At 47.9% G+C, this 22,597-nt stretch overlaps 1 protein-coding gene across 1 annotated transcript; it reads right to left on the bottom strand.

Annotated features, from left to right (window-relative positions):
* Positions 1–15,818: 15,818 nt before the first annotated feature.
* LOC121342358 (retinoic acid-induced protein 3-like) lies at positions 15,819–22,372 on the bottom strand. The gene is made up of 4 exons (XM_041416731.1): positions 22,225–22,372; positions 18,787–19,742; positions 17,753–17,796; positions 15,819–17,133 (listed from the first exon to the last, which is right to left on the bottom strand). The coding sequence occupies exons 2-4, from the start codon at positions 19,709–19,711 to the stop codon at positions 17,041–17,043; spliced, it is 1,062 nt and encodes a 353-aa protein (XP_041272665.1). The 5' UTR covers positions 19,712–19,742; positions 22,225–22,372; the 3' UTR covers positions 15,819–17,040.
* Positions 22,373–22,597: the final 225 nt, after the last annotated feature.

The raw sequence follows: 22,597 nt of genomic DNA, 5'->3' as shown, positions 1-22,597 counted from the left end.
CAGAAGTCAGAGGTGCGTTCTGGATTTTGACCCAAGGCCTGCATGGCCACAGACACTGTTACATGCAGTTGACTCCTGAACTGATGTTAAAGCAAAAAACATTTTCTCCATCCCCTGCAGTATGTCTGAGTGCAGCAGATTACCTAGAGACTTCCTTGCTTCTCTTCTGCACCTCTGCAATGTCCTTTTCTGTCTCCAGTGAATGTTGAAATTGAGAGATTTTGGTGCTTTTCAGTCGTTCCACAGGGCACCATGACGTTTCCTATTGTGTGTTGGTTTAAGAAGACAGTGCCAGGAAAACTGAAAGGTGGGTGTTTCTCCATGCTGAGGCCCCTCAGCGCTGCCAGAGGTCACCTTGCTGGGTTGTTGGGATGTGGTGGGTGTGTGCATCGCACCCTGCATTGCTGCCCGTGGTCCCTTTCCCATCGCCTCACTTGTCAGGGCAGTGGATCAGCTCCACACGTGCCTGTGCTGCCTGCTGGGCTGGACAGGCTCAGCAGGGCAGTGCCTTCGGGAATTATCTCTGCCTCCCAGAGACAGGAGTGCCCTTGCTGCTTATTAGCCGCTGGGCAGGTCCCTCTCAGTGCTATGCAAAGCAGTGGTATGACGGCTATAGGACAGCACAGGAACGGCTGCATTTAAACACTAGCCGCTGGGCAGGTCCCTCTCAGTGCTATGCAAAGCAGTGGTATGATGGCGATAGGACTGGCCACAGGAACAGCTGCATTTAAACACAGCCAAATTTAAAAGCATAATTTTGATGGGAATTATACCCATGCCATGTAGATTTATCTGTGCTGGATATACAACCTTCCTAAGCTACTCCACTTGTTATTAAGGAATTTTCCTGCTGGTATTAACTGTGGCAAACCCTATATATTTATATATACATACATGTGCATATGGGTATAAATGTAGTATATGTAGTGTGTATGTAGACCAGTTACTTTGATCTGTTGTTTGGCTTCTGTAGTCACTGAATAACTCACTAGAGTGAATGCAGCCACAGGGTGAACATTTGTAGACTGAAGTTTTAAGACTGCTTAAGACTGCTAATGAGACCTTTGTTAGCTTCAGAAAGGAATACTTTACTTTGTAGATACATGCCTTAGTATATCTAACACTGCATTAAGAGGATGACAGCCTTTATAAAAGAACTAATTGCTTAAGTTGTCCATATACATCTTGCCAGGCTTATAATACTCCAGTCACTTTGAGGGTGTGCGTGATCTATGGTGAGTAAGGAAGTAACATCATTATTTCCCCATTTTCATCAATCCCCGTGGCAAAGAGTGTGTGAGCAGCTTTTGTGCTTATGGTCACAAATTTTCAGTTTTGCAATGCTACCCCAAGGCGGTGGGTCAGAGAAGGAAGATTGTGGCTCCTAGCTCACGTTGTCCCTCCCTATTTAATTACAATAAAACTTCTTTTAGAATAGCACTCTGAGCAGCAGCTCTCTTTCTTCTGTGACAGCATTTCAGCCACACTGAGCTAAAAAAGAAATGCATCTCTTTTAACAGGACCATAAGTAGCTTTGGATGTATAACGCCTCTATAAAACTGCTTGGCAACATGATTTATTAGAGCAGGATCAGTGGTAAAAGTGACTTCTCTGACAGTAATGGATGAAACACTTCCAGCATAGCTACTCTGTCTCTGCTTGGTGCCTATGCCAACAGCAGGCTGGTTTTGTCAGCTCATTCATAATCTCTGCTTTGCTCTCAGCAGAATCCGTTGCACAAGACAACGTTTCAGCTGTGGCAGATGCTTTTTTCCAGGTCCTCTGTGGGAACTGCTGCAGAAGATGGGTCAGTGCAAATGCTGCTTGATTCCTGAGACTCTGTCTGCTTAATTCTACATCCAGACCCTATACCTAGGTGGGAGTTGGGTGCATGCCACTCCCATACCCCTCACTGCTGCCCACCCCATCAAGGGAAATTTGAGTGACTGGGGTGAAAGGAGCTGCACTGTTCTTAGACTGAGTGTGAAGTCTGACTGATCAGCAGCCCAAGGAAGTCTCAGATGTATCTTCTGTGCACTCCCTGTGAGAAGACAGCGTTGAGAAGCCTGAATCGAAGGTGCAGATTTTTAAAAGTATCAGTGGAAGTGAAAGATCCCAGAAACCACATCCTGCAATACACCGTGTGCTGCAGCAGCCTGATCTGCATTGTGACCTGAATGACCTTGGGTGTCCCTGGCAGTGTGACCTGACTCTGGGGCTCCTTCTGCTGGGGCAGCAGAGCCCAGCCTGTGCCACGTGGGCAGCTGCATCACCCACCCTGCCCGAGCCTGACTTGGAAGCTGGGTGGGTTCTAAGAGACCCACCTGTGTTTGGGATGTGTCTTCTTCAGCACATGAAGGCAGAGAAGGATTGCCATGGCAACTATTCTTGAGTATTTTTCCAGTGTTTTTCAATCTTATTCATTTTTTCTTATATCCCTAGTGTTTAATTTAAGGCCTTTCCTAATTGGAGTCCAAAAAACCAATTGAAGTGAATTCTCTGATTAGACAAAAAGTTCAGACACCTTCCCATACAACTTGTGAAGTACAAGATCAACAGAATTTAATGTTGCTGTGACTAAGAGGAGATCTGAAATTTGAAATGCATTGTACCCAGACAAATGAAATAAATGAAGCCTTTTACTTAAAGCAAAACATTGAAATAAAAGATAGAGTACGGCATGACAATTTTGGGCACTCCCTTGCTGATAGATCTTTCTAGGCTGTTTAAACACTGATTATAGACTTTCTCAATCTTCTTTATGACTCAGCTTTGTGAAGGAACATCTTTCAAAATCAACATGTGCTGGCTCATTGAAGTATCATTCGTGAACTGTAGTATTATTTAGTCTGGGTACTTTGAGGGGAATGGTTACTGCAGTGGTGTTTCTTTGGGGTAATTACCATGCCTCTCATTTTCCAGTGCCTTGCTTCCACTTTGTGTATGTTTTGGCTGGGATAGAGTTAATTTCTTCATAGTAGCTGGTGTGGGGCTGTGCTTTGGATTAGTGCTGAAGACAGTGTTGATAATACAGGATAGTTTTGCTGTTGCTGAGCAGTGCTTACACAGGGCCAAGACCTCTCCTGCTTCTTGTTGCAAGTAGGCCAGGGGTGCACAAGAAGCTGGCAGGGGAGAGAGCTGGGACAGTTAAGCCCAGCTGATATTCCATTCCATATGGGGCCACACAGCATGTAAAGTGGGGGGAAGAGGTGTGGGGGATGTTCAGAGTGGTATCATTTTTCTTGCCGAGGAACTGTTCCATGTGATGGGGCCCTGATGTCCTGAAACTCCTACCTGCCTATGGCAAGAGGTGAACTCATTCCTTGGTTTGCTTTATTTGCATACGAGGCTTTTGCTTTACCTATTAAACTGTCTCTATCTCAACCCACGAGGTTTCTCACTTCTATTCTTCTGCTTCTGCTGCCCATGGCACCCGGGTGGGCGAACCAGCAAGCAGCTGTGTGATGCTTCGCTGCTGGCTGGGTTAAACCGTGACCCACCTGCACACCATACCTGTGCGTGGCAAACCCAGGCTGGAGGGGAAGAAGAAATCCTGTGGAGGTGTAGGAAGGAGAAGGTTGATGCCATGGCTGTGCTGTGTCTGAGGAGGGCAGGGTGAGGGTGGGTTGGTTGAAGGCAGTGTCTGTGCTGCCCCGTGCCTCCCTCTCTTTGCCTTGCTGGATGCTGGAGGGAGACTGACAAACCCCTTTCAACAGGGCTTGTGCTGTGGTGGCTCAGCACAATAATCACAGAAGAGGAACCAGAGATTCCTCCCCTTCTCCAGCCCTGCCTGGAGACAGACTATGTCTCCTCCCTACAGCAGGGTCCAGGGAACAAAGATCTCCCTGGAAATTCCCTGCCTGACTCTTGTCCTGCTGTGTTGCCATCTGCTTTGCACAAGACTTGGGTATACGCCTTTGTGGAAAGCACTGCTCTTCCTCTGAGGACATCTTTGACTTCCCTGGAGGGGCGAAACCCTGAGGCACAAAGTGCAGCTGAGACTCATCTGAGCACTCCTCCCTGTCCCAAGGCAGGGAGGGAAACAGAAATGACAATTTTATGAGATACTGCATCTTGGGAATCTGGTCTAAAACACCCTCCAGTTGGAAACCTGCCCAGCTGATTTCAAAATGATGAAAGCAGTCCTGCAGGTTTTGATCCAAATGGGTTAACAGGGCCTGGAGCAAACAGAGGTGGGAAAAATGGGTGCAGTTTCAAGCACGCAGGGTGCCCAGGTGTGGTTTTGTTCCTCCCAGGTGTATTTGTTGATCTGCCCGTGTGCTGACCCCTGTGTAGCTTCATGCCACACCTCTCCCATCTCACTGGGCATGGCAGTGGCACTGCTCACACGTGGGGCAGGCAGTGCCCTTTCCCCACTTTGCCTCTCAGGTGCAGGCGTGGTTTGTATCAGCTTCTGAATGGCTGCACAGGACATCTCTCTGAATTCAGGAATGAAGGGCAGACCCTGAGCCAAGGGAGTTGTTTGGCTGTTGACTGCTCTCCACAGAGCTGGTTTGTTAACAGGCAACAGGAGTTCATCTATTTTTCATCATGATGATGCTATTTCTGAATAAGAGAGAAAAATGCGGGCTTATTTCTGAAGCATATGATTTAGGTTTTGGCCTTTAAAGATTTGTTTATTTTGAATGGAAGCCCAGAATGCACATAATGTAGCAAAAAACTGCAGATACAGACAGGGATTTTTGTTTCACCTTTCAAGTTACTCCCACTCCTGATGCTAGGGCAGTAGCATTTGAAAAGGCTTTGGATGTTTTTCCTTTCCCTGCAAAGAAACAAATGAAAATAATGATCCTGAAGCAATACTGAAGGCACCTGCTTCCAGATTACTCTGCTGAAAGCAGCAAGGTACAACCAGGCACCCCAGGGAGACGAAGAAAATATCTTGGGAGCTGCACCCTGACAGAGTTTCCCTGTGACTGCAGTTCCTGCTCCAGGGACAGGTAGCAAGGGGATGAATACGAGCTCCCCAGACAGTCCTGATGGGAAGGTAAGCACAATTGTTTTCTGAAATGTTTGATCCCACAATCCACAAATCCATTTTTCATAAATAACCTTTCAAATTGTTGTGGCAAACTCTTCTGGACTGATTCCAGCTCCTGAATGATGAGAGGCTAAAAATGGTGTCTATTCCCATGGCTATAGACAGAGAGATGCTACTCAGCAACAAATGCACCACCAAGTGCCTTAAAAATAGCCCCTGTGGAATTATTCAGTGTTTGGGACTTGTCATTTCATATGGGTAAAAATGGACTCATTTTGGCACAAAATATGCATAATATGTATCCACAGCTTTATAAATAGCATTTATAAAATTATGTGTATAATTTTATATTAAATTGATGCTGAGCGAAGAGACAAAACAATCAACAGGAACTTAACACAAGTTTTATTCTTAGACCTTTTTCTTAGAAATGCAGGTGTCAAAAGAGACCTTCCTCCCTTCACTTCTCCTTCCTTTCTTTATTTAAGACAGCTTTAGGGAAAAAAACTTGAAATTGCTGCCATTATGGCAAACATGATAGCTATAAGCCAAAGAAGCCTAGCCCAAAGTTGTCACCCCACACAAATTAATTCCATGTCTTTAGCAATTCTGGTTTTCAAAATGTAGGCCATTATATCTCTTGGAGTTCCAGGTTTTGCAAGTGGAGTCACAAATATGGTGGAAATTCAGCTGGTGAGAGGGTGCTCTGAGAAGTAACTGGGACAACATCTGGAACATAACTTGAATTGACTCTTGGAGGAGCATTTGGGGACCATGCTCTTTGTCTTCCCCTCTTGCTACTCTGCTTCCTTTCATCTCACTTGCCCTTGCAGTGGTACTGGTGGGTGGGGAGGATAAGATCTCGTTGGAGGCATCTTTCCTTTTCCACTTATGGGCTCTGCTGAAAGGGAGCAGGTACAACAAATAAGAAGGCTTTGCTGATGCCCTGCTCCAGGCTTTCCTGTCCACCCTCTACCCTGTAGAGCCTGGCTGAGGCTGAATGTCCTTCTTGCCTCTAAAGGTGCTCAGTAACAATCTGCAGCAGCCTAAGCCCTAGGAAAGGGTGAAAGGTAGGGCAGGTAAACCAATATCCTGGGAAAACATTTTGCAAAATTGGAGCAATAATGCAGCAGAACAAAATGTGAGGCCTTATAGGCATGGACAACAATTTTGTCAGTGAACAGAAGTGGTTTTGTTCACTCACACTTGCACTTTGAGATCCTTCAAATCGTAATGCTTTTCCTTAGAAATCAGCATTTAAAAAACCTTCTAAATGAAGTGCATAATTTTTTATTTGAAAAAACTCTTAGAATAGTACACTTTCAATAAAGGGGTTTTTTTGTATGATTTCACAAAAGTCAGTAATATTTTCTGCTTAAAATTACATCCCTTTTACCATTTTACTGAAATTATTAAATGGTTTCTAGGGCAACTTACAAATAGCATTAGGGTTCACTTTTCTGTTTCTTGAGGGGTCATGGAGGTCTTCATCAGAGAAATCAAGGGATAGAGAAAAATGTCAGAACTGTGCTTTGATGTTTTCCCACCTCTTGCTGAAGCAAAAAAATTTGTCTGTTAATGTGATAAAAAGGAGTGAGGCTAGCTGGAGATTTATGCCCTCCTGGAGACATAGTGTGTCAGCTCTCCTCCAAGTTCTCTCATGCTATTTCCATGGCAACTCCATATAATGATAACTCCCACAGATTTTCTCCTTTTATCTGCTATTTTGGTCCCAGATAGTGATGGAGTTGAGGCATACATTTCTTTCACACCATTTGATGCCCATCGACAACCAAAGTAAATAATGTCCTCATTCTTCAGGTCTTTAAGAAAGCACAGTTAGTTCACAGCCCTTTCAGGAATTCACCTGCAGAGCTGGACGGAGCGGAGACACGAAAAGCAGTGCTACAGATGCTCAGAGGAAGCTGCAAAGGATGAATGCTCAGTGTCAGCACAATGTGACAGGATTACATTCCACTCCTGCTTTTCTCCTCCCCTTGGCCAGGGTAACAGATGGACACTGAGGAGGAGGCCATGGTGTAATGGGGGGATGGATGGTTTGGGTGCAGGGAGCTGCATCTCAGCTGTTCTGCTCAGGGAGACAGGAGGTCATTCTGCCTGACTGGGAGATGCTCCCTTTCCCCCTGATGTCTGCTCATGATTGCAAATCTGGTCCAGCTCATGAGACAAGGATCAGGAGTTTCAGCCAGGCATAGCAGCAGCCAGAAAAGCCCTTGACCATGTGCTACTAACCCATGACTTCCTCCCTCTTATGAAATCTCTGCAGCAAGATGCTGCTGGTTTTACACAGCAGAAGTGGCAGGCATGCAGCTTGTTTTGGGAAACTGCACTTGCTTCATCTAGCTGGTAGGGCAGGACAGGACAAATGTCAGTGCTGGAGTGGAATGTCCACAGAGATCCTGGGGTCCAGCTGCCAGCGTGGGCTGAACTGAGCTCCTGTGCTTGGTTTGTAATTGAGTGCCAGGGACAACAGGACAGTCTGAATGTGAAGACCTATACCAAACCTACCCTTACTTTGTGCCCTGAGAGCATCCAGCTATTTTGACCCTTGTCATTTCTTCCTGCAGAGGCTTCCATTTAAGCAGATGAGCAATGCTAGGTGAAAGGACAGCCTCCTCCAGGAAGGCCTCCCAAACCTTATACTTGATAGTAGTGTCCCTTCTGAGTAAGGCTGCTGCTCAGAAGAGCTGTCCTACCTGTTTATTCCCCTCTGTCCTGTAAACCAGATGTTGGTGGGAGATTTCTGCATTGCAGGGAGGGGAAGGAGGACACAGTATCATAGGGTCATGTAGCTTGGAAAAGACCTCTGAGATCATCAAGTCCAACCTTCGATTGAATGCCACCATACCCACTAAGCCATATCATTAAATTCCATCTCTACTTGGTTTTTGAACACCTCCAGGCATGGTGACTCCACCAGTTCCTGTAGTTTGAGTCCTTGCCTGGAAGCAGCCCAGGTGTGACCCTTTTTTCTGAATGACACAGAGCAGTTCACCTGGGCGTGTGGGTGAGCAATCACCTAGGCATGGTGAAAATTTGACCTTCACCTTCTGCCCCGAGTGTAGAAATTGTCATTTCCCCATCCTGATGGAAGGATAAACATGTGGATGTGGAAGACCTTCTGAAAGACTCTTAGCAACTGAAAAGACATATCGAAGACAAGACAGCAGAATTTCTGAATAGCAGATCTAAGGTCACCAATGCAAATTGGTGACTAGTGCCTTGTCCACGTGTATTGTGATGATCCCATCAAATACTAACAATTGTGGTCATCCCATCAAATACAAACAATTTTCCATTCCCCAGAGTAGGACTGGGGTGAGACAGTGGGGTTAAACACAGTAACAAATCTCTGTTAAGAGGGAGGCCACAAAGACATGTTTTTAAAATCCTTATATTTCCAAGTTCATGGGGTTTTTTTTATTTCTTAGGATTATGCCAAGACACATATAGCCATAAAAACGATTCCTTAGGTACTTAGACCTGTAGATGTCTCTAGGGTGAGAACTAAAGTCAAATAAACTTTTGCCATTGATTGTACCTGTAAGAATTTAACTTTTTTCCCCACAATGTTCTCACTTCAAATGCATCATCATGCTTCTATTAATTTCAGTGTGAGCACTGTATGCACAGCTGGAGGCAGAGCATGCCCCAAAAGCTGATGACACTTCAAGAGTGCACTGTGAAAGAGAAATCAGGCGAGACACTAGCAAGGGTTTAATCTCTGGGATCCTGTAGAGGAGCATGCAGCTTCTTTCAGCATTTCCTCATTCATTCCATAAAGTTGATTCCAATTTAGAAAATACTGCCAGACAATAAAGACAAACGATATTCAAAAAAAGGTGAAGCTCCTAAAGAAACTTGCAGAGAGAGGACTTTCCCCTCCTCCCACCCCACTTGTCTGAGGATTTGGTAGCCAGAACCAGGGCTACCTCAGGAAATCCGGCTTTAGAACTGCTGCTGTCGGATGAAAAATGTGATCACCACCAAGAAACGAGCTACTGATCTGGTGTGAACTCACCCGAAGGCTTTGAACAGGTTAAAAACTGTTGATGGTGTCTGTCCGTGCGCTCTGGCGGGCTCGGCGGGAGCGGAGCCGCGTGCCCGCTCCGGATGCAGATCCCGCAGTGCCCCCGCCCGGCTGCTGCAGATCCCACGGCACAGACGGCTCCTCAGTGCGCCTCCTCACACCGCACAGGTTTGTGTTAGGCTTTCAGAGTTCACTAAAGCTCAGCGGGCAGTAGTAGGGCCGATGTCCTCCTGGGACAGGAGCAGGGTAGGAGAGGGGGGGACAGTGGCACGGTAATGCTGCAAAAACTGAGCAGACAGCTCTCGGGTCATTTGAAGCAGTCCTACGACTGTCCCACAGGTCTTCCATCAGCCTCTGCCCTGAAGAATTGAGCATGCCTTGGCTCAGCACACACGTCCTTGCATCAGTGAATCCCTCTGCTTGTGAGCTGACTTCTGCTTTAGAACTGGGCATTTAATCTTGGCCCTGCCGATGTCTCATCTCACACAGATCGTTTGCTGATTTTGACCCAAAAGTCTGGATGTAACAAAGCAGAACCACAACACAGTCTCTGTACATAGTACTAATGGTGGTGATGAGAGAGGAAGAGAAAGGACAAAGACATGATTCTTCTTTGTGTAATAGATTTGTCCACGTTTTTGCCAGATACCACAGGCTTTGACACTGGGGGTCTCCTGGCTGTCTGACTGGCATAGTCCCACCTAGGCAAGCCCAGAAGCTGGTGGCCTCCATCTGGGAGGCTGCACAGAATGGGGAGCAGAGCTGGTGATGCCTACTCTGCCTGGACAGTCAGTCTGACGGAAGCATGCCCACGTGCTGCCCACCCCAGCAATTGCCCATGTCCTGCAGCCTTGTGAAGCACCAGGAATCTGCAGTGCGGGGTCTGGGTGCTGGCTGATCTTCCTTGACCACGGACACCTCACCAAAGACGGGCAGCAACGTCTCCCGGCAGCCCATTTCCCTCCAGCAGCTGAAGTGCAGACAGTCAGGAAGGGGCTAGTTGAAATCAAACTAAACTGTGCCTAAAATAAAACGAGTTCAGAGACACACTCTTTGTGCTGCTGTATAAAACAAGCAGAATATCGCAGTGGACAAGCTTCCTTTTTTTAGCTGGAAAGTTATAGTTGCTTGTGGTTTTTTTTAATTGGAACATGCTGGGTCAAAGAAATCATTTAACGGTGGCAAAATGGCAAATTTTACAGAAGTTCAGTGTAAGGCCATGAAATAACATTATTGTTGTGGAAAAGATTATTAATAATAAATAAAAATGATGATGATGATGATGATGATAATAATAATAATAATAATGTTGTTATTGATAGTTTTAACACCGCAGCTGGGCTGAGCCGCGGGTTTCCCTGCGCGGGCCGGGTTCGGCGGGAGCCGGGCGCGTTTCCCGGCTCGGCTCCAGCCGCTCCCTGCGCGGCCGCTCCGCGGGCCAAGGGCGCCGCCCGGCGGCCGCTGGCGGGATGCCAGGAGGAGCCGCCCGCGGGCTTCCAGTCCCGCCGCCGGCTCCTCTCCCCGCACCGACCCTGCCCTGCCGGCGTTGCCTCCGCTTCCTTTCAGGGAGCAGAACCCTAAACACAGCCTCCTCCCTGTTTTCGAGTCGGCTGCTTTCAATCCTGCAGGAGTTAGCGCGGTGGGACGAGGCCCACTGCTCTGGAGGGCACCGCGGGTACCAGGCGGGTGCTGGAATCGCTGTCGGAGCCGGCTGCCTCGTTCATTTCGCCCTTGGCACCAGTCTCAGATGGCTGCGGTAGGGGATGAGGACGGGACAAACAGCCAGTGAGAGAGGGAGGTTGAGCACTGCTAAAACAGAGCGCCTGCATGAGCAGCCTGCTTTTTGGATTATAGGGGCGCCCTGGGATGATCAAGTGACACTGAGCAGCCCCTCGGTGCCTAACCTCCGAGATTCAAGTGTGCTTGTTCGGTCTGGCAAAACCAGGAAAGAGATTATTTGCAGGAAAACATCGTTTCTTACAGCACTGAGCAAGGAGCAGTACCGGAGGATATTGAGGTCCTTTTCTGTCCGTGACTGGAGATCTCATCAAAAATTATCAGCAATTCTCTATACTCAAGCATATGATCCTCACTACAGACTGTTCTGAGAGAGAAACAGCAGACAGTGATGTATGTTGGAGACACAGCATTCTATTTCAGATCTTGACTAATTAGTTAGAGAGCAAGTTGCCCATTTTGTAAGCCACAGCCTTTGCTTTCTCCTCAAATGCACCTGTTACCAGTTTGATGGGAGAAACCGCTCAGCCAGGCAGAGCCCTGGCTGTCTCTGGAGATAGATGCAAATAAAATCAGCCTGGTCAGACAGGAGGGCAGCTCCTGCTCCATGCCTGGCACTTCAGAATGTCTTGTAGAAAATGGCACTCACATCTAGAAGAGTGCTTCACTCGTCACCATAGCAAAAGCAAAGCAAACACCAGTTTCCCTAGAAACTGCCTGTGGCAGCACATGTTGACTTTAAGGGAGGGAAGGAATCCTAAATAGGAAAGTACTGGGTGAGTGTGCTGCAGGTAGGGAGAGGGGACAAGACATGTTGCAGGCCCAAAGGAGTCAAGGTGGCTGGAGTGGGGCAGGGACCCCGGCAGAGTCTTGTGGCCATTGTCCCTCTCTGCTCAGTGCAGTGTCAGAGGCTGCCTTGGGGCAGAGGCAGCTGAGCCCCCGGGGCCGGGTGGCCCAGAGGGCACAGCTCCACTGAGTGCTGCTCACCCACCGCAGCCTGGCTGCAGTGACACTCACCTGCTGCCACTCAAGGGCTGGGCTTGCTGCCACTGAGGCACACCTCCTCCACCTTGCATTCAGGGCCCCAGAAAGCAGGCAAATCTGAGCAGGGGCTCTTGGGTTCTCTTCTCCAGGACTTCCTCCTGGGAGAGGCAGCTGCAGCCCTCAGCTCAGCGGCCTTAGGTGCTATTTCTGGCTCCTGTCAAAAACCACCTGCCTTACAGAGGGAAGCTCAGGACTGTTCAGTCCCTTCTATTTATAACCACACAAGCTCCTCCAGGGCAAAGGGAGTAACTGGTGCTGGGGAAAATGAGTCTGAAGAAGGCATTGTCCAGCAATGCACGCTTATGGCAATGTACACCAACCACATACCAGCCTGTCTGAGTAAGGGTGGAGTCAGCAAGGTGAGGGAATTGGTTATTTGCTTTTATTTAGTGCTCAGGAGGCTCTTCTGGAGTACTGTGTCCAATTTGGGTCTCTCACTGCTACAGAGTTTGATCAAGGGGAACAAGTCTGCCAGGGGAGCTGTTGAGACTGTTGGGAGCTGCTTGGACCATGTCACCAGGGGGAAAGACTGAGGGACCTGCTTTGTCATCAGAGGAAAGGCTAAGGGGGATCCAGGTCCTCTTGTCTATTAACTACATGGGTGCTACGGAGAAGATGGGATCAGGCTTCTCTCAGATGTGCACGGTGAAAGGTCAAAGGATGACAGAGAAGTTGCAAGAAGAGAAATTCTGATTAGACACAGGTTTAAAAAAGTCCAAATGAGAGCAGTCAGACACCAGCATAGGGACCTCAAAAAGCTTTGTGATCTCTGCCTTTGGAGACATTCAAAGCTTACCTCAAACTGGTCCTGGAGATGAGCTTTGTTCAGGGCAGAAACTGGACTGGACCTCTCCAGAAGTCCCATCTGACCAAAACCTTTGAGATTCTGTAGTACCACTAAACCTACTAAAATGTAGGAAAGAGCTGGAAAAAGAACTCTGTGGATTCTCAGAACCACAGCTCCCTGCATGTTCTGTGAGCTTACACTTTAAAGGGAGCAGAATATTCTACTTGGGGCAGAATAGAGCAAGAGGCATCTGATGCTTTACTCACACACGACTTTCACAATGGCACCTTTTCAATCTCGTGTTTGTCTTTAAGAAGCTGCAAAATTGGTCCCTCTCTGGGGAGTGTGTGTGTGTGTAAGAGCAGAGTGTAAGTGGAAATGTAGGGTGGGCTGAATGCTGTCTCTTGCTCCTGAGTGTTGTTGCCCTCTAGGTGTTGCTCACAGGCTGTAGTGCAGCTGCCAGGGATGGCTGGAGGAGACTGCTCCCAGCTCTTCACTTTGCCTCTGGCAGGGACGGGAAAATGGGAGACATTTCTCCTCTTCAGCTGCCTCTGGTTCTGGTTCAGTGTGATGAGGACACTGAAGCCTTCACTGTAAGGTTTTTATGGGAGAAGGTGACTCCTGTAACTGGGCAGTGGACACACCACGTGTACTGTCAGCCCTGAGTCACCTTTGGCAAAGGAGCAACATGCACACTTGGACCAAAAGTTGTCACAAGTTGTGGTCTTGTGATTCTGTTCTTTGGGGAGCAGATCTGATTAAAGTGATCACCTGGCCCTGTGAGCCTGGAGAAAATGGCCCCAGCTGAGGAAGAGGGACTCATGACCCCTGTGCCACAGCAATCACTGCAGGACTTGTAGGAAGAGGATGAATCCCTCTCAAAGAAAAATCTTGTTTAGGGAGGGTGGCACTGGCACCAGCTGCCAGAAGGGATAGGGAGCACTTGGGATGTGATCCCAGCAAGGTTCCTCCCCATTCCAAATTGTGTTACCACTGGCATGGGTCTGTGCTCCAAGGGTTTATTGCACCCTCCCTGTTCACTGCTGGCCAGGCACGTGGAGCCCTACAGCTCTGGCAAGGCCATGGGACGGTGACCCTGAAGGTCCTGGGGCTGAATAGTGTTTTTGTCCTTCTTTGCTCTTTTCCCATGACACCCCTGACCTGAAATTCAGCAGTTTATCCTGCCTCCTGATAATCCTGGCTGCTTTCATAATCCAGGTGTGCTCTGTGCCAACCCTTCTCTGGTGTGTACATTTCTGGCTCTCTGATCTCCTTGAACAGGGAGAGGAGGGACCAGAAACCAGAGGTCCCTGAAGGCAGAGCACCTGCAACCACCACCACCAAGGGAGACAGGGTAGGGATGAGCCTGACTGGGCTTACAGGCCTCCCAGTGAACAGATTTTCAGAAGAAACAGCAAAAGGATCCTGCCTCCCCAACTCACTTGTTCCTTTTGGGTCCAGTCTGTCTGGCCCAACCAGTTTAGGATTTCCCTGGGATGTGTGTTTGTGACTAAGTGGCAAGCTGGTTTGGTTTAAGCTCAATTATAAGGAGAGGGGAAACTGCTGCTTTTCCAAAAGTCTCTCCCGAGGTGTGAGACACATGCAGTGCAGCAGCACCCCTTATCCAGCAGTGCAAAGTTCCACACAAACTCATGTTTATTTTGGCATTTAAATGAGCTCTCACACAAAGCTGCCTTAGTATCAAACAAGTGCAAAATAACTCTGGGCAGATTAGTATTTGTGTCATTACAGAGGTTTAAAAAAAACTACTCTAAAAGGCACTCTTAAATCCATGGAAGGAGATTTTCATTCTCTGCCAAGCAGCATGCACAGTAACAACCAAATAATCGAGAAAATCGCCACTGAATCAATGGGAGTGCATATGATGTCTCTCATCCCTCCTAGTTCTGCCACCTCTGGGCCCAAGGCACATTGGGAGGTACTTTCTGGTCTGTGGCAGTTAGTGAAGGAGTTGGTAAGTGTCTGGGATATGGAAAACACATGGTAAGAGCACACTTTACTCCTGTTTCTCCTGTTAGCCTGCTCTTTGTTCCACCAGACTCCACTGAAGCAGAGGAGCTGGCTCTCCTTCAACACATTTTTGAATCATCCTGGGACATACTATAGCTATCAATGACACCACATCTGCTTGAAAAGCTGATTTCTTGAAAGTTAGGTGCTGTTTCAAGCATATCCCTCCTACCTTCAGTCTGCAAGTCAACAAGTTGCATCACAGCTTCACAAACCCTTTTCCCAGCCTGCTCTCCAATATTATATTAGCAGCCTTGAGTTTTCTCCCTCATCCTGTGTTACACCTGTGGACTGTATAGGTGGAAGAAAGGAGGGATGGTTAGCATAATTTCCACCTCAAATTTACTAGAAAAAGGCAAGTTATCCTGTGATACATTTCAAAATCAATCCTTAGGAGGGATCTGTCTCATGCCAAGGGATTCAGAAGCCTCAGATGTCCTTGTGCTGCCCTTCAGTGCTGGTAGGCAGAGTGGGGAAGACCCAGGCTGCCTGATTCACTGTGCCTGAGGAAGGGGTTTACTTGCCAAGCATAAGGGTATGCGGTAGCATAACACATCATGTAGAATCTCATCAGAGAGTATTCTCTAAAAAGCGAAAATATAGCCTCATACTAGCAGAAGGTTTACAAATTGTTATCTTCATTGATATGATTTTGCTTTGATATTGTTTCTACTTTCAAATAAAAATATTACATGTATTCAGAACATCAGAAAGACATCTTTTTACAAACTGAATTTCATACCTACAAGCTCCTATATTTCCTATTCTTGATCATGCAAGTACCCAACAAGAGACAAGTGAATAAATACAGGAGTATTGACACAGCAGATACAGACACATGCAGTGATGAAAAGTTCACATCTTTTCTCTGGCATTTGCTTGCTGTGGCTTGGATTTATATTTCCTCATTTCTTAAGCACTCCTAACATTGAATCAAAGTAGCATGGAGAAGCTACTAACCCTCCTTCTGCACCCTCAAGCAGCTGATCTTTGGTCCACAATGACAGCTTCAAAGAAGCATCTCTCTGCCATTTCTCCCTAAGTGCAACCTCCCAGAGGTGGCCCACTCCAACCCACAGAGAGCTATTGCTGTCACCCCACCAGCCATTGCAGGAATCACATTCCCCAGGAAGAACACCAGTTTCTCATAGACAGGCTGTTTGGGTTTTTATTAATTAAACAGTCCATATACAAAGTACTAAATAAATACACAGCTGTGTCAGACGTCAGTGTACCACACACACCCACTGGGAGAGCTCTCTGTAGTTATATATGAAATACCATGGAAAGCTATTTATCAAATGCAAAGCAGGTTACAGAATGATTCAACTCTGCAGACTCATTGCTCATCAATAGGGTGCAGTCCACACACCACACACCACACACACACAAACACACTTCTGCTCACTCATGCCTGGGAAGAAGGGTGTCTGCCCTCTGTAACCTGGATGCTTGGGAAATGTTTATGTTAACGTCACAGACACACTCAGGAAGAGGCTGAGATCCAGGGTTCACAGGATTATATCCCACCAGGGCATTGCAAGGAGCCACATGGAAGAGGCTTTGTCTTTGGGGATCCACAGCCTGGCATGGCTGGGGTGGGGAGGGAGAGTTTGCAGGGGGGCAGGCACCTTGGGGAGCTCAGCTGAGGCACATGGGCAGAGCCAGAGCTGGAAAGGAAACTGTTAGAACATGAATTGGAACATGTGTCAGGGTAAATTGGTGTAGATGGTTTTATGTCTTTAAGTTTTCTTGCCCATCTCCAGCATGGCTCCTAGATGATGAGGAAGGTGCTGAAAGCAAATATGAAAATGAAAAATGGAGTATTCTTTCTCTCTCTCTGCCTCTTCTTCACTGATATCTGGAGGACAGCCAGGCAGGGCTGGGAGTGGGCACAAAAGTAACAGGGGATAAATAAAGATGTCCTCAGTAGTACCTGAGATGTGGGTGGACAGGAGGAAGGAATATGTAGGGCTGATGCTCCTGCTCCTTCCTCTTCTCCCATCAGACGAGGGGTGCAGGCACCCCCATGAGCTGATTAAAGCAGGTCCTGTCTGGGCCAAAGCCAGTCACAGACCCAGCTGATAATCTTCCTGCTTCTCTAGCATTCCTGCTGGAAATAGGCCAGAATGCTCTTCCATCACAAGAGAGAAGCTCCATTCCATGGAGACAGAGTGAGCAGGGACAGGATGGCCAGGGCTGTGTCTGAAAGCTGTGTCTGAAGAATAACAGGGAGCTACAAAGGTGCCTGTGTGAGGGAAAGAGGATCCCTCTCCTTTTTTGCTGGTGTGGGTTGGCTCTTCTGCAGGATCACCTCCCTTGTCACCATGTGGCCCATTCCCTGTGCCTCTGCTGAGGGGCACTTAGTCTCTGCTCACTGGGGAGCTGCTACTGGGGGCTTTTCCCACCAGTATAGTCATGGTATGGGCTTGTCCGGGCCTTGGGGCGAGGGATGGAGAAATCATTCTGGGTTTCAATGGCCTGAAAAGGAAGCACAGAATTCTTTACCTTTGAAAACTGGACAGAAGTAATAAAACAAGGCTTATAAAGAAAACAAAGGAAGGAAGGGGGAAACAGAGCTGAAGGTTTCCTGACAATGTGACCAATAAGGCTGTGGAAGAGGCTGTGTTCTGAAGGAGGACTGGGGAATGGACTGGTGGACATGCAGACTGCCTGCTCTGGATCTGCACTGCAACTTCCAGTGTCTGCTGGTGGCAATACATTCAGGGCATGGGCTGAGGAAATAAGCACGCTCTCCTGAGGAAAGGGCACAGTCTAATGTAGGAACTGTGCTCCAAGAGAGGACTTCTTATGTAGCACCAAATCCCAAAGTATTGAAATCCATAACCGCTTTACACTGGGCCCCTCTTGCCTTCCCGTGTCCCTGGACATGTCATAGCTCTTTCTTTCCGGCCAGCCACAGGCACCTCCACAAACACGTGACAGAACCACTTGGCTCCATGCAAAGCACAGGCCTGCCTTCACAAAGCCTGCTCTAGGCCCATCTGCCTTTGCCCCTTCTCCTTCCCTTCCTTCCAGCACCTGAACAGTAGCCTGCAGCCTGCGTGTGGTGAAAGGGGTGACGGGGGAATGAACTTACCTTCATCTGAAAGTGAGAAGCATACGGGGAGTAGTTGACATTTCCTGTGTCACAAGACAAAGGCAGGGGAAAGTTAGTGCATTAGTATTACACAGTAGCTCAGAAATACCACATCAAGGGAGATTCAGAGGATCTGTGGCTACATGAGCAGCTGCTTTTGGACTGGTCTAACTATGCAGTGTCCAGGCAGGAATGGGCTTAAATCCACAAGTGGAGGACATTAAATATTTCCTTCTGAAAGCAGGAATTAATGGTATTGCAAATAACAGGACACAGGTGGCCTTGGAGTTTAGACACCTCTTGTTGCCTCACAATTACTGTCACCACCACCAGCCAAATCCCTCCCACCTGAATGCACAAGACCCCCTTCAGGGTATTCCCTGGGAGAGCACAGCCTTTCTTGGCTATTCCCTCACAAACCTGACTCCAGGTGACCAAAATGACACCGGTAGCAAACCCACACCCAGAAGAATCACATCTCCTACCCACAGTTTTGGGAAACCTATATTGATAGAAACATTTTGCTTTGTCCAAGTAGGCAAAAGACTCACACAGAAAAGAAAGACCTCCTTGCCTCCTTTTTGGACGATGGATTCATTCTTACATGGATATGGGAACCTGATCAGAACTGAAATAAATAACCTCCAAGGTATAACCTAGATGGGACTGAAGAGGTGATGCACCACTAAGAGACAAAAAAACCCCCCTGATTTTCAACATGGACTTCCCAGACATAGCAAGGTCATAAAGAGTTATATTTCAGCCCTGACATGCAGTAAGTCTCCTACTCAGTCACTGCTCCTACACAACTTCAGCTTTTGCATTGGTCCTCACTCATTTCCCTCATGTCTGGAGATTAATTTGCATGGACATTTCCAAACTTTCATCCATCTGAAACTTTTTCCTAGCCTCTCATTTTGAATATCATATCATCTTCAAATCTTTTCTTGTAGCTCTCCCACCTCTTTTAGGTCATGAGTGGTGCTTGTGTGCTTAGGGCTGGGGGGGCAGTGGAGTCATTCACTTCACCATACCTTGCACAATTTCATCTTGGGTGTAGGCACGGTTGTCCACTCCAGTTGCCTGCTTTATGAACTTGGGTTGGCAGAAGTCATTTTCTGGAGGGTAGTCCTCTAGCTTCAGAGGAGCAGTGAGGAAACAAATTTCAGGGACAATATACATTATCAGGAAAATCCAGCCATTGGACACCAGAGCAATGGCCACAACAGGATCATCCCACGTTTGTTTGTCCAAAACTGTGTTGCCTTTTATGAGCATAGTGATCCACACCACCCAAATGGCAATGGAGAACAGGACAGTGACAAAGATGTGCGCCCCGTGCCTCTTCCAGCTTTTATATGGCCCACAGAAGGTGAACATGGAAACCAAGAAGGTCAGAGCCATCAGGAAGAGCACGTAGATCAGAAGCATGACAAAGTCCTTGTTGGTATTCTCCCGACCCATATTCAGGAATTCTTCTCTCTGGTTTACAAGCATGGTGACTAAGTACTCAATGCTGATCACAACTTGTACCAGGGCAAAGGAGACAATGAAGAGCAGCAGCACCCGCCAGGAGAAGGGCTTTCTTCCTCTCACCAGTTTGTTGAGGTTGCAGGCATGGGTGAGGAGGCACGAGAAGCAGAGAGCAAAGATGACTCCAAAGAGGAAGAAGCGAGTGGGGCGAGTCCTGTCATTGAGTTTAATGATGAAGGCAAAAGTGAGACCAAAAATGCCGAGTGTGCCTAAAAGAAAGAAAAAATAGACGGAGATCATGTGCCGCTTGCTGTTGTCTTGGACTTTGCAGATGAGGAAGAAGAGCGAGCAGATGAGGAAAATGGTGATGAGGATGCCTGCTGCAGCCAGCGACTCCAGGACAATCCCCCAGGCCTTCTCTGTGTCACAGAGCAGGTGGTAGTCAGCACCGATGCTGCCGCAGCCTGGGGGAGGCGACGTTGTCATCCTCTTGCCTTCTTGAACAACCTCTCCAAAGCTGTAGAAAAAGAGAAAGCACAGGCTGTCAAATCAACCATCTGGGTACTGTCAGCAGTGGGGAAGGAGAGGCAGGACAGACCTCCATCCCCACCTTGCTGGGCAAGGACACCACAGTGCTAAGGACACGGGGCAATGGCAGCAGAGTCATCTCAAAGTCCGGCACTGGCTCTCCATCGAGGGCAAGCCAAGCCCCTCAGGAGGAGGCAATTCACCTTGCATGTCCTCTGCACTGTGCCTGCTGTTGTTTTAGGAGTGTGAGGAGCAGGTAGAAGGTGAGGCACTGCAGTGGGTACTTGCTTGGTGCTCTGCAGTGCAGAGACTGAGCTGCCTTGTCACTTCTGTGATACAAGAGCAGCTGTAGTCATAACACAATTTACACTCTTCTGACAAGTTCAAACAACACCAGTACCTTGTACCAGGGAGATTCAGACAGGAACAATGCAGAACAGAAAACTCATTGTTCTCTTTTACATTCATTTTCCCCCTTTTACATTCTCTGAGGCACTTTTGGCTTTAGTTTACCCTTATGAATGAAGGGAGAACTTTAACACCTTTTACCTTGCAGATAACTAATCCGGATGCCTCCAGCACAGCCCTTCTCACTCCAAATTCAACAGCAAATACAGGCCACCAACCACTAGCCCTGAACTCATATTTCTCCTTCTTCACGGCAGGGTAGCAATAAGGAGTGTCTCAAAGACCTCACTCTCCTCCCCAAGACACTGCCTCACACTGACTAGAGGCCTGACTTGTCAGAGCCAACACTATTCATTGTGTGAGAAGTTACCAAACTACTGCATGAGGAGTCCACATGTCAAGGTCTCTAACACATTCCTGCTGCCTCAGTGCTGTCTGAGCAAGCCTGTCTCCCAGGGGATAGGAGAGCTTAAGTGGGCTGTTTGGGGGAATTAAGTTCCCTACTTTCTTGGGAGCTTGAAGCATATGCAGAAACCACAGCACGTCGGCCTCTGGCACATCATGGCCCATTATGCACGCACAGAGGGAGTTTAGACCCTAGGGGACAGGTACTGATTTCTAAATACTAAACTCCTCAGTTAGGCTTGAGTCTCTAAAATCTATCAAAAGAGGAGTTTAGATACAATATCACAATGAAACAGGAGCAAACCTGTCCTGGAAAAACAGGGGCTTTCTAATAGACGGAAAAACAAAACCAACCTGTGTCATTTGCCTTAATTTTCCTACTAATAGACGGAAAAACAAAACCAACCTTGCAAAATTTAGACTTTAGTGCTCACTGTGTCATTTGCCTTAATTTTCCTGCTCCAGAACAACATACTGCACTCATGAAGTTGGTTCTCAAACCCTTCCAGCAGGTTTTAGTGAGTGCTGATTGTGTTTTTAATAAGTGCAGTTGATCTAACCAAGGAATGAACAAAGGGTGAAAATACCACTGACTCATTCCCAGCCTCACATATGCTTCAATGGACCTGCTAATAACTGAATCGGGAAAATATTTTTTCAGCTTCTAACCTCACTGTATAAAAGATGTGCAGCTCTTCAAAAGGCTGGCTACAATAAAATGCAAATTATTCAAATATGCAGGAACTTTGGACTCCCATGAAGAGCATGGAATAAGTGGATAAGACACGAAGGAGTTTTCACAATCAATGTACACAAAATTTTGGAGATTTATGATCTCTTGCACAGATAGCTGGGTTATCTGGACAATTATGAGTAATAAATTTCTGAAAATCTAGAGAGAAAATTCTAAAATTTTATCCACCGGCATTTACTGTCGATTAGATTAGCTTATCTGCTCACAGCTCTGGCAGATACACACTGGTGCTCGCTGTCGAGGCACGTGGAGAGCCCAGAGAACCTGCGTGAGTGACCTGATGACAGCACGGAGCACACCCATAGCTTTGGGTCCTGACCAGTGCTGACAGCCAGTGGTGCTTGCCACAGCCAGCCACCACAGCCAGAGAAACAAACGGGATGGAAATAACCTTCCTGACTTGGAGAACTGGGCCACTTGCAACCATTTTTTACTGCCTTCTCTTTTTGTCCAGGGTAGATGTCCTGCAAGGCATGATGAGGCATGAAGAGTCTCTACCCTGTCTCCTGAGTGAGTGCTGCTCCCCAGAAGGTGTCTGCTCATCTAGCACCTACAGCAGCGTCCAGGAATTCCAAGGGGCTCTGCAGTCTGTGCAAAGAAGCCTGTGCTGTGGTAGCTTATACAGCACTCCCCAAATCTCAACCTCTCGCTTGAGAGAGGAGGAGTCTTCTGCCTCCAACTTGACCCTCCTTTCTCATTGATATTTGTAAATAAAATACACCCATTCACCCAGAAATTTCCAATGGTTTCCCGGGAACGTGTTCCCAGCCCCAGTCAGGGCCGGGAGGCACTCTCAGGTCACTGTGGCACCCCGTGCCCGCACAGCCATGGTCCTGCAGCCATCCCAAGCCAGCTGCAGAAGGCAGGCCCAGCCTGGATCCTGCAACGCACTGCCTTGAATTACCTTTCTGGGTCCTGCCTGGAGAAGGCAGCAGGAGGTTCCGTCTAGGAGAGGCACTTTCCCAGCGCACCAGGACCCGGGCACCTCCGCTCCCGCAAGCCCGGCCGAGCAGCAGCTCCGCGCCCGCCGCTCCTGGGAGCTTTAACAGCTGGAGGGCTGAGGAGGTGGGGCTGAGCACGCCTATTCCAGTTCCACCGCCTCTCCTCTCCCACAGGACACGGCTGTGAAAATTCGGCCCCGGTGCCAGGAAATGAAGTAAGGCTTCCTGACGTCAGCGGGGCACTCACCCCGCGTCGGGGTGGGGATGGAGCTCTGGGGCCGCGCTGAGTGCTGCTCGGCCGGGCACCTGATAAGGTGCTCCCCTGTCTGGCTCCTG

The sequence above is a fragment of the Onychostruthus taczanowskii genome, unplaced genomic scaffold (assembly GCF_017590055.1).
Source record: "Onychostruthus taczanowskii isolate IOZ18803 unplaced genomic scaffold, ASM1759005v1 scaffold53, whole genome shotgun sequence".
NCBI classification, from domain to species: Eukaryota; Metazoa; Chordata; class Aves; order Passeriformes; family Passeridae; genus Onychostruthus; species Onychostruthus taczanowskii.
The sequence above is the reverse complement of the archived record's forward strand: the minus strand, read 5'-3'. Positions and strand labels throughout refer to the sequence as shown.

Excerpts from the sequence above, each read along its gene's own strand:
- LOC121342358 (XM_041416731.1), bottom strand. The coding sequence starts at position 19,711 with ATGACAACGTCGCCTCCCCCAGGCTGCGGCAGCATCGGTGCTGACTAC. Across the intron at positions 17,797-18,786 it reads CCAAGATGAAATTGTGCAAG|GAAATGTCAACTACTCCCCG; the intron begins GTATGGTGAAGT and ends CTTGTGACACAG. Across the intron at positions 17,134-17,752 it reads CTTCTCACTTTCAGATGAAG|GCCATTGAAACCCAGAATGA; the intron begins GTAAGTTCATTC and ends CTTCCTTTTCAG.